Source organism: Trachemys scripta, chromosome 10 (assembly GCF_013100865.1).
Source record: "Trachemys scripta elegans isolate TJP31775 chromosome 10, CAS_Tse_1.0, whole genome shotgun sequence".
NCBI lineage: Eukaryota > Metazoa > Chordata > Testudines > Emydidae > Trachemys > Trachemys scripta.
Window position 1 is genome coordinate 83,562,783 of NC_048307.1, and position 11,744 is coordinate 83,574,526.

General features: G+C 45.8%; 1 protein-coding gene across 3 annotated transcripts in view; it reads left to right on the forward strand.

Annotated features, from left to right (window-relative positions):
• ADAMTS7 (ADAM metallopeptidase with thrombospondin type 1 motif 7) overlaps positions 1–9,089 on the forward strand; it is a 144,013-nt gene extending 134,924 nt beyond the window's left edge. For all 3 annotated transcript variants that reach the window (XM_034784955.1, XM_034784954.1, XM_034784956.1), the window contains one exon: positions 7,922–9,089. In XM_034784955.1, coding sequence (XP_034640846.1) covers positions 7,922–8,085 — 164 coding nt within the window. In that variant the 3' untranslated portion in view covers positions 8,086–9,089. The remainder of the gene's footprint in view (positions 1–7,921) is intronic.
• Positions 9,090–11,744: the final 2,655 nt, after the last annotated feature.

The following is an 11,744-nucleotide window of genomic DNA, read 5'->3' on the forward strand; positions in this document are numbered from 1 at the left end:
CTGCCAGGCCCGAGGCGCCGGGGCTCTGACCTGCCGGGCCCAGAGGTGCCGGGGCTCTGACCTGCCGGGCCCAGAGGTGCCGGGGCTCTGACCTGCCGGGCCCAGAGGTGCCGGGGCTCTGACCTGCCGGGCCCAGAGGTGCCGGGGCTCTGACCTGCCGGGCCCGAGGCATCAGGGCTCTGACCTGCCGGGCCCGAGGCATCAGGGCTCTGACCTGCCAGGCCCAGAGGTGCCGGGGCTCTGACCTGCCGGGCCCGAGGCATCGGGGCTCTGAACTGCCTGGCACAAATTAAGCACAGAATCCATCCCTAAAACCTTATTAATGGGCTAATCACGGCATGCTTTTCAATGCCACAAGAGGGAACACCAAGGCCGGATGTGTTGTGTTAATGCCAATGCATCTCACACTGGATACNGGCCCAGAGGTGCCGGGGCTCTGACCTGCCAGGCCCGAGGCATCAGGGCTCTGAACTGCCAGGCCCGAGGCACCGGGGCTCTGACCTGCCGGACCCAGAGGTGCCGGGGCTCTGACCTGCTGGGCCCAGAGGTGCCGGGGCTCTGACCTGCCGGGCCCTGGCACAAATTAAGCACAGGATCCATCCCTAAAACCTTATTAATGGGCTAATCATGGCAGCATAAACATGCTTTTCAGTGCCACAAGAGGGAACACCAAGGCCGGATGTGTTGTGTTAATGCCAATGCATCTCACACTGGATACATGCCTGAAAAGAGATAGGAAGTTAGTTTTTAAAAACAAAAAAATGCTTTCTGATCACTGGCTAGAAGTCTCAATGCTGCTAGACTGACATTCTGAGATGGGATTGCTTCAGCATTAGAAAAATCCAATCACAACTTTACCATCGCGTAGGTGAGAAAATGTTACATGAGAGGGATAAATATATCTACATATAGATAGATAGATAGATAGATAAAATTTGTGTACACAAACACACACACACACACACACCAGTACATACATATATAAAATGTTCTGTGATAATGTTTGCACAATTTATTTTAACATGAAAATAGTCTGGGCAGCCCTGTAAGAGGCAGTAGACTGGGATAATACTTTTTAAAGTCGGAACTGGTACTCAGAAAATCACAAAGGCCAGAGGTCAGAAGCTTAATTCTCTGGTTTTGTCAACTCAGCTCCAAGCTAAACTTTTCCTTGTTATTACAAAACCTATACCAGGAAGTTTTTGCCCCCTCCAGCATAAAAGTAAATGCCTATGTCTGAATGGCAGCAGTTTAAATGAAATTTAAAGTGACTTTCATACCAACTTGAAAAAACAAAACAAGTTTTCAGTTCCTAATGTGTCAGCATAGCCCTGACTTTTTTTTTTTTTTTTTTTTAAGCAATTGCTTTAGACTAAAGTTTGTAGTAAACTTGTAATTTGGGATTTACGTCCAGATCGCTACTTGGGATTCTAAAGAAATAAATACAAAGATTTAACTGAAAGCAGCACTAAATCACATGACACCCTCTAGAGATCTGGAAAAGAAGATTTTTTTCCCAGCACAAGAACAAGCATCTCTCTTTCCATGACTATTAAATAAGGATAACAAATAGGGGTAGTTTTCAGAGTAGCAGCCGTGTTAGTCTGTATCCGCAAAGATAGGGGTAGGTTTATAATGGTCCTTAATTCCTGTGGTTGGTTGTTCCACAGCCTGAGGCCAGCCCTTGGGAATGTTCAATCTGCTGCACAGACCAGTGTTAGCCTGATGGTAGAAAGCTCCATTTTGCCTGAGGAGCAGAGTCGACAACCACAATCTTCATCACGGAGCTTTAGGCTCTTTTAAATATCCTGGGCCCAGGCCACTGAGAGCCATGAGGATAAGAACCAAGAACATGACTGACTCTCTATTCTATCGGAAGCCTAGCACAGTTAGAAGTTAAGGGCTTGATACAGGAATCAGTTGGTGAAATTATCTGGCCTGTATTATGCAGGAAGTCAGATTATGATCATGATGGTTCTTTCTGGCCTTGAAATTCTATGAATCTATAAATAATGGAAACATTGGAAAAAATACACAGTGCCCAATGGATGTCAATCTCAGTATTTCCCTCGGTGCATTAGGGCTAGTTACCCAGGACTTAGGGTTACCATACGTCCGGATTTTCCCGGACATGTCCGGCTTTTTGGTCCTCAAATCCCCGTCAGAGAGGAAATTCCAGAAAGCCGGACATGTCCAGGAAAATAGGGAGGGGTCGTGGGGCTTGGGTCCGGGCTGGAGCCACTGGGGCCGGAGCCAGAGCCGCTGGGGCCAGCAGTGCTCAGCTGCCGGCCGGTGCTGCTCAGCCAGGGCTGGGGCCAGGCCGGAGCCACTCGGCTGGAACCGGGGCCCAAGCCGAGCTGGGCCAGAGCCGCTGGGACCGGGGCTGGGGGTGCTCGGCCGCCAGCTGGCGCCACTCGGCCGGGGCTGGGGCTGGGGCTGGAGCCGGAGCCGCTCAGCCAGGGCTGGGGCCGGTGACTCGGAGCCCAAGCCGAGCTGAAGTTGCCAGGGCCGGAGCCACCGGGGCCAGGGTGGGCCAGAGCCGCTCAGCCAGAACCAGGGCCGGCGCCCCAGGGCACGAGCCGAGCTGGAGACGCTGGGGCCAGAGCCTCTTGGCCGGGGCCGGCCGCCGGAGGGAGCTGCTCGGCCGGGGGGGCCATACTGGGCCACGTCTCCTCGTGCCCCCACCCCCCGCCACCGCCCCAGCTTACCTGCTGCCTGCCTGTTTCAGGCTTCCCGCGAACATTTGAAGCAGGGGAGGGGGAGGAGCAGGGGCAGAACGTTCAGGGGAGGGGGCAGAGTTGGGGCGGGGCCAGGGCAGGGAAGGGGTGGAGTTGGGACGGGGCCAGGGCCCCATGGAGTGTCCTCCTTTTGTTTTATTAAAATATGGTAACCCTACCAGGGCTGCAATACAAACCTTATGGGAATTCTGGCTAGCTAGAGTGCGGCTTCTCTGCAGCACGGGGTACTTTTTAGGCAAGCTGTTTAAACCTCTTTGGGATATTTTTGTTTTTTCATTTCCACCTATTTAACTTCAATGCTTAATGAACGTTATGGAGAGCTCACAACCTGTCATCTTTGCCGCGTTCCTAGAGAGGACACATCTTCTGCTCCTTCTCTCTTCTATTCAATGTTACTTTCAAAGCGGAAGCTCTGTAAGTGCGGAGATTTTAGAGGCAAACCCAAGAAATTCCACAGGAACCTGAAATTCAGCAGGTTTGGGTTAACTTGAGGTCATTCCTCTTGTTGAAGAGTAAATGATTACTGAACCCTGCAGAGGTGAAATGGTTTCACGTGCCTAAGTGACTGAGATAATGGCATAAGATTGTGATTGTGAGCTTGTGCATTCAAATGTACAGTTTTAACCAGTTTTATAACCCTGGCGGTCAATGATCTGTTAACATTACCATCACACACCTTTACTTTCAAGGGGGTTACCCCAGGCTGAAATGTGGCAACATTTTTAGAGGGACAAGCTGGGTGAGGTAATATCTGTTATTGGACCAGTTTCTGTTGGGGAGAGAGACAAGCTTTCAAGCTTACACAGAACTCTTCCTCAGGTCTGGGCGATGAAGGCCAGGTCTACATTACAAACATATTGGTATAATTACATCACTCAGGGGTGTGAAAAACACTTCTTGCCTTAGCTACCACCTCTCAGGCAGGTGGATTAAATACACAGACAGGAGAGCGCCTCCTGTTGACTTAGTAGCATCTTCACCAAAGCGCTACAGCCGAACAGCCACAGTGCAGCTGCACAACCACAGCACTGTAGATGAAGACAAACCCTAACGCAGGTCACTGCTAAATACAAGGTGGAGCAGATTGTTTAGCACAAGTAGTTAACACCTGTTTTGAGAGACCATTCAAGGTGAAGTGGCCTGTTAACTCCCCTCCAGTCATAGGGAGGAAAAGGGAGGGGGGAAACAGCTGTGGGGGGCAGGTTAGTGGGTCACCGATTGTTGTAATGAGCCATCAATCCAGTGTCTCTCTTCAGCCCATGATTTTTAGTGTTTTTGGAGATATTCGGGTTACCTCACAATAGACCCATGCCCTGCAGCGTCTGGGAGTGGGACACAAACCCCTTGGACACAAGTACACCTCTACCCTGATATAACGCGACCTGATAGAACACGAATTCGGATACAACGTGGTAAAGCAGCGCTCCGGGGGGCGGGTGGGGGGGCGGGCTGTGCACTCCGGCGGATCAAAGCAAGTTTGATATAACGCGGTTTCACCTATAACGCGGTAAGATTTTTTGGCTCCCGAGGACAGCGTTATATCGGGGTAGAGCTAAGGATCTGCTTTATACCCATAAAACTGAGGGGGGAAAGGCCAGATAGGGCACTCCATGGCTCAGGGGCCAGACCGGGGGATACAGAATCTCTGGGCGCATGGGCAGGTGCCGAATGCCATCGCACTCTGACATCTGGTCCTGTAGCGAGGTGCAGGCCACTTCAGGGGACAGGCAGAAAGCAGCCCCTCAGGTCCACCAGGACTATAGTGCTAGCCTTTGCATGGTGATTGGAACGGGGGCAGTGGACAGCTCTGGGTATCCTGTAAACCTAGGCAAGAGCCACTCACCACCTGGCCCGTTGCGTATAGAAACGAGCTAGGGAGCAGATTTCTCATTAAGATCTTGAGCCAGTTCTCACACTGATGCGGAGTTCCTGAAAACCCCAGCCTGGGCTTTCAAAACCCCCTGTCCCAGCAGCCAGTGATTTGAGTACAGCTCAGCTTTCAAGGAGTTTGAATGGATTCCGCAACTCTGCTGACTGGGCTGGAAATTGTAACCATGCAAAGCAGGCAGCTTCTAGCTAGTGGGGGCTCCCTTTAAGTAGATGCCCGGAGGGGAAGGATAGTAGAGGTAGGGTGTTTAAACAGCTTTTCACCAGTGAGCCAGCACAATGAATTAATGGATAATGGCTGGCATTTAGGGGCTTAGTCTATTGTAAACAACTTTTTCAAGCCCCAAACAATTATTGCCAAGCAGGAATAGCTGAGGGAGAGGAAAGATCTCCACTGAAATAGGAAATTCGTTTAAAAAGCAGATTGGCTTTGTTAGTGAGCGGCTGGGAGGCCAAGTGTGGAATCTGAAATGGGCGCAACAGTCTCTGCATTCCACATTGCACAATATTCTTTCCATTAACAACCGACGATCAAATTCTCTCTCTCTTGGGAGCAAGGCATTGGCCTTTCCCTAAACAAAACCTTTTGTCCCTTGAGCTGAGGCAACATGAAGTGATGGTCAATGATCAGTGTCCCTCCAGCTCAGTACCTAATAGCCTAAATTTACTATCGCGAACAGTGTAAATAACAGTAGATTTGTGTTTTGTAATCATACCTCTTCTGAGTCTATGAGACTTGTCCAAGTGTTTAATTCTGCAGGATGGAGGGCAGTTACTAGTGGAGTTCCTTGGGATCAGTCTCGGGACCAATCTCATTTAACATTTTTATTACTGACCTTGGCTCAAAAAGTGGGAGCATGCTAATAAAATTTGCGGATGATACAAAGTTGGGTGGTATTGCCAATATGGAGGAGGACTGGAATATCATACAAGAAGATCTGGCAGACCTTGTAAACTCGAGTAATAGAAATGAGATATTTAATAGTGAAAAGTTATGCATCTAGGGACTAACAAGAATTTTGCTATAAGCTCGGGAGGTATCAGTTGGAAGAGACAGAGGAGGAGAAAGACCTGGGTTGATCACATGAGCCGCCAATGTGATACGTCTGTGAAAAAGGCTAATGCAATCCTAGGATGCATCAGTTGAGGTATTTCCAGTAGAGACAGGGAAGTATTAGTACCAGTATACAAGGAACTGGTGAGACCTCATCTGGAATAATGTATACAATTCGGTCTCCTTTGGAGTGGGTGGGTGAAATTCTGTGGCCTGTGATGCGCAGGAGATCAAACTAGATGATCATGATGGTTCCTTCTGACCTTAAAATCTATGAGTCTATAAGAGGGTGTTGCCCAAGAGTAGACAATACAGAGCGAATTAGCAGATTACCACCACCACCCATCAGATTTAGACTTTGGGAAGGATCTAAATTGTTCTTTTAAGAAGGAGTCACAATTTACTGTAATCATTCCTATAGATGACAGGGGGGAGTCGAACTAGACAGAGGTGATTTAATGGTGTTTAACGTAGCCATGTACATGGGCGGCACATGACTCCTGCATTTGGGGAGGCTGGGTGTGAGTGCTGGAAGCTCCCTAGAAGTGGGGCAGCCCACTGGCGCCCAGACTGTGGCATTGCCCCCTGCTCTGCCTCCTCCCCTGAGGCCCTGCCCACACTCTATCCCCATTCCACCCCAGACCCCACTCCCACTTGGCCCCCTCCCCCAAGTCCCCTGCCACTAGCGCCGCTCTGCCCCCTCCTTTGAGACCCCCTCCACCTGCCGCTCCTCAGCGGGTGGGGGGAGCCTGGGGGAAGGCGGCAAAGAGGTGTGAGTAGCAGATGGGGGGGATCCTTGCGGGAAGAGGCAGAGCAAGGGGGGGCCTCGGGGGAAGAGGTGGAACGGAGGTGGGAAGAGAAGCAGAGTGGGCAGGGCCATGAGGGAAAAGGACGTGCGGGAGTGGAAAACCAGAGTGCTGGGCCATTTGAGGTTTGCCTATTGCTAGTTAAAGTTTCATGAGAGCTTGGAATATTTCAGATCAGCGAGAGGAGCATTAATCTGGTGAGTATGACGTGAACTCACAGGTTATCTTGCTCACTGCGCTGATTTATTCTGCACAGGAATCAATCTAATGTTCCCACTGAGACAGAAAGAGTATTAGCATACAAACTCAAGAGGGGACATTGTTTGCATTTATTAACAGCTGACCCGTGACTCAGACAAGATTTGGAGAACACTGATGGTTTTAAATTAGATGGGAGGATTAGAGGCAGATCATAGTTAGACCAGCGGGGTTTTGTAACTGTATTGTAAAGGAATGCTGTTGTGATGCGGTAATCCATAATGGACAGTATCTTAAACCATAGCCAAAAAGCTGATGTTATTCTGATTAAAAGCCATCCAGTTAGTTCATGGTGCTCTTGTAAGAATGTAAAAGAACACAACACTCCTGTGAAAATTATGTGCCATACAGACTCTGGGGATGGAGCATTCATACCCAGAAGTCACCTGGAAGCATTCCTCTGAATTCCAATAGCAAGGTGAATGATTGGCATCCACAATGCTGCACTGTGCCACATACTTATGATATGATCAACCTTTATCATATAATTCACTGATTTGGAAATGAAGATGGAGAACAGTTAAGGGACAGATCCAGGCAGATAAAATCATTGGTACAGACCTGCCATGAGTCCCACTAATAATAATAATTTGCATTTATATAGCACTTAAGACTTCAAAGCTGTTTCCAGACATTAATTAATTAATCTCTGCAAGGAGCTGAATGACATCGACTCCAACTGACTTCAGTGGACTCGCAGCAATACATATCTGATTAAAGAGCCTGCTGTGAAATTGACACATGACAAAACTTAGCCACCCCAGTGCCTTTTAGCATCCCAAAGACAGGCAGCGTTATCCCATGAAGTCGCTGTGGGGGAGGATTCTGTCCCTTTGATGTCAGCACAGAGCCCCGCCCCCATCTATGCAAATCCTGCTACTCAAGCTTTGTGGCCCCATGACTGATAAATAATGAATGAATACAATAATTCTAATTGCTTGATTTTGCTAAGGTGATGTCACAGGTCTTATCTGCGATGGGTGAGTTTCCATTGGCACTTAGATTAGATGGGAACAAATATGAACATTCAGCCCTAGAGGAAAAGAGGACCCCGCTTTCCGGGGCTGCACTGGTCTTTGTTCCTATATTTACTTTACTGTCAGCCGAATACAGACTTTTGCATCAAACCTTGTATTCATGGTAATGTTATTTCTGTCTCTTCATTCTCTCTCCTTCAGCCTTCATCTGTGAGCGGGACCGCCTCACGTTCAGTTTTTGTCAAACCCTAAGGATTCTGGGAAGATGCCATCTTCCAACTGTCAACGTGCAGTGCTGCCGAACCTGCCGCCAGCACGGTCACAGTGCTCGGGATCGTGGGAATGAACGTGTCTCCAGGAGGTGAAACCATTTAGGTAGAAGGACCCTTTATGGGGTGGGGGAAAAACAGAGCTGTAGAAGCTTCAAGAGAACATACATTATGCAGTGAACAAAAGGAACTCCTTAAAACTAGGTTTTGCCACATGGTCTGTTCATATAGCAATGCAGAATGTTGCTACAAGTTCCTCCACTGGGGATTTTGTATGGTGCTCTTTAAAAACACAGGGAAGATTTTTTTTTTTTTTTAACTACAGTACATGGTGCTCAAATGATCAGTCTGAAAACAAGAGCCTCGCTCTCACTAGACAGCACTCAAAGCCCTGCTAGTTACCATGGAGAAATTTAATGTTTCCTAGCAAGTAGCTGAAAAACAGATATAATTTTCCATCTCTCATGTCTTGCCTAATGTTAGACAATCTTCAAGAGAACATTTTAGGAAACAAACTTAAAACAGAATAGCAAACATTTTGCGGAGCTCTCTCTAAAAGATGTATGGTGCTATCATCTGACAATTTCAGCTTTTGGTTGGTGTTGGCAGGCCAGCACAAAACTCTGACCAAGTGACTTTTTATTATTATTAATTATTATTATTATATATAAGTGAGCATCTATCATTCCAAACAGTGTAGCTTTTACCTTTTTTTTTTTTTTTTGGGCCTTTTTCCTTTTTTTCTAGAGGGACTCAAAGCTGGCAACCCACTTTTGTAATGTACTTACGAATGTTTACAAATTGAAGTTAGCTCTCCATCATTTAAGAAACAGAGACAGATCAGAGTGAGCAAGGAAGAAAAATACCTGCACTAGTCATTATCACCAAGAGTATTAGGCTTGCAGATCGTCCAGTATGACTGACTATTCCTTACCCTTTTAATGCTGTTGCTGGTTTTCTGTGTAAAAGTGAGTGTACATATGAGTGTGTTTTGATGGAAGGTAGAGGGGTGAGGACATCAAACCATGAATGAAGAGACAAATTTAGGTTGGAGGAAAAGTTACATTGTCCCCGGCATATATTTGTAAAGAGTCCAGAGTGCCTTCATGAACAAGGTATTAAAACTGCATCTACTGCTATTTTTTACATTTTTCCTCTGGAAGGCACGAATGACAAATTGGATTATTAATGGCATAACTGGATTTCTGCATGTGATTACAACACTTTGTATAAGTTTGGTGGTTAATTAAGGTTTTGTCTTTGTTTCTACAAATTTAAAAATCTTCTTTCTGCTTATATAGCTTTACTTTTGTTAAAGTTAGTTGATTCTTTTAACTAGACTGTCCAATATTATGAAAGGAAAGGATACATAATTATCAAGGCAGGCATTGTTCTTATCTGTCCGGGGTCCAATAGTGACTGTATGTTACTCCCTCAGTGTATTAGGAAGGACATATTATATTGGTCCCTGGAAGAAGGTCCAAAACATTTTGATAAACCTTCATTTGTATGTTACTCTTCAGGATACAAAAAAAAAAAAAACCAAATAATTGTAGACAGTGAATAAATTCCTACTTGCACTGAAGTAAATGGGATTTTGCCATTGATTTTAATGGAAGTAGGAGTGAGCCCAGTATCCGTTAAATGATGTTGTGCAATACAATTGTACAGTTCAGAGTAAGTGAACCTTTTTAGTGCCACCCTGATTTGTACTGTGCGAAGCCATTTTCAGTACAAGTGCCAAGATGACAAGGGGAATTCCTGTGTCTAATTTGTATGTAAACTGCAGCCCATCACGTTACCTACCACCTGTATTTTGTTTCTTTCCAAGCTGATGTAAATTTTTTATATTTAAAGAGATTGTGTACGTTCTTGTTTTATTTCCCAGCAATGGTGCCGTCCTATGCATCATTTTGTTGCATTCATCAGGGCTCTAAGACTTTACTGAGAAATAGTTTCTAAGTTTGTTGGTTTTTAAATGGCTGTAGCTCACAAGTGTGTTAAATTAAACTGTTACAAAAGGAAATTTAATGTTTGCGGATTTCTCTGTTCTCTCGCTGTTCAATACTTTTTCATTAAAATCCCATAGAGAAAGTGTATGCACCAGGATAGCACTGGCTGCCTGACAACTTTCCTCTTATCTACAGCAGAAACCAACAATCAGGATGCTTCTGAAAATCCTTTGAGGCTGCTGATGGAAATTATTAATTTTGTGATTAAAATATAAAGCATGTAGCTGTATGCAGATTTGGGGTAAAAAAAGTGAAAGTGCCTAGGTGGCTTAGGACTCTTTTTGACTTCAAAGTCACTTAGGTGCTTTTGCAAATTTTACCCCTGTGCCAGACAGGTTATTTTCAATGATAGTCCACATTTCAAAGTGGCCCAGGATGTCCAAAACACAGGCGACTAGTGTTTGGCCAATTTGCTAATGTTGACACTTTGATGAACATAGGTATCTTACTTGGAAATCTAGATGGTCACACTCCAACAGAATTATTGCAATTCTCCTTTAAAATATATGTATTTCCATATATTTTATGAGGAAAGGAAGTTTTGATAACTGATACGACTGGTTCAGGTAATCAAGATGCTGTGAAACTGGTATTTATAAGTTGCTGATGAGGAAGAGAAATCTAAAGTAAAAAAAGACAATTGTTTTCAATGGTGCACACATCCCATGCCTCTAGAAGGAACTAGTCATAATGGCTTCTTCCCAGTCATTTTGTTTTTACTTATCATGGAGAATTCTCACATAGCTGCAGTGATCCTCCCTAACATGCGAGTCAGAAAACTTGCCTTTCAACATGTGACCCTCCGTTAAATGAGCATTGGACCCTTCTTTTATTTTAATTAATATGTGAGCAGATCTAGTGGCACTAGCCACATTTCATCAAGAAGACATGGCAGACTTCTGAGCTACTGAAACGCTGAGCTACTGAATTGACAAGGATGGACATTGTACAAGCAAATATTGCAATAGAAATATTCATTCAAGTACATTTCATTCAAGCATAGTATCAAACCAATCAACACCTGCACACCAAGTTATAACAGAAGCAACTGTATACATGCTACAAAAATATTCCTACAGCACTTTCCAATTCACCATCCATGTAGAGAAACCACCACTGGGTTTTGCTACATCCTCTAATTCAGAGTGAAACCAACAGAATAAGGCATGTTTCCAACTCTGGGTAATGTATTCTGCTGTAGGTATTCTGTTTGTGTGAGGACAGTTTGGAGCTCTCTGTCGAATCACAGACTCACTGGCATGGTGTACATATGCCTTAATTATTTGCCCTTCTTTGTTGCCTTTTGGAGGTCAGTTTGCGTTCACGACAAAGCAGAGCAGAATTCTAGAGCAATTTGGTGTCTCTTGGTACCATACAGATGGCGCCTCTGTACCATGCACAGCTGTGTATAGCTTCCCTTACATAGCCTCAACCATTCAACACGCTGTGTGCTTAACTTAGCCCAAGAACTCAGGGGCTATCCTGTAGCTATCCAGAGGATTCAAATGCCTGAGAATAGCCTGTGCCAAGAATAACCTTTTCACCACAAAACAATGCTTAGTGTACTAACTACATGTGCCAAACATGTCCATTACTTCCCTGAGTACGGAGCCATTGGGAACCCCTTTAGTGAGACAGTGTTAGCTGGTTGTCATAAGAACATACGAACAGCCGTACTGGGTCAGACCATCTAGCCCAGTATCCTGTCTACCGACAGTGGCCAATGCCAGGTGCCCCAGAGGG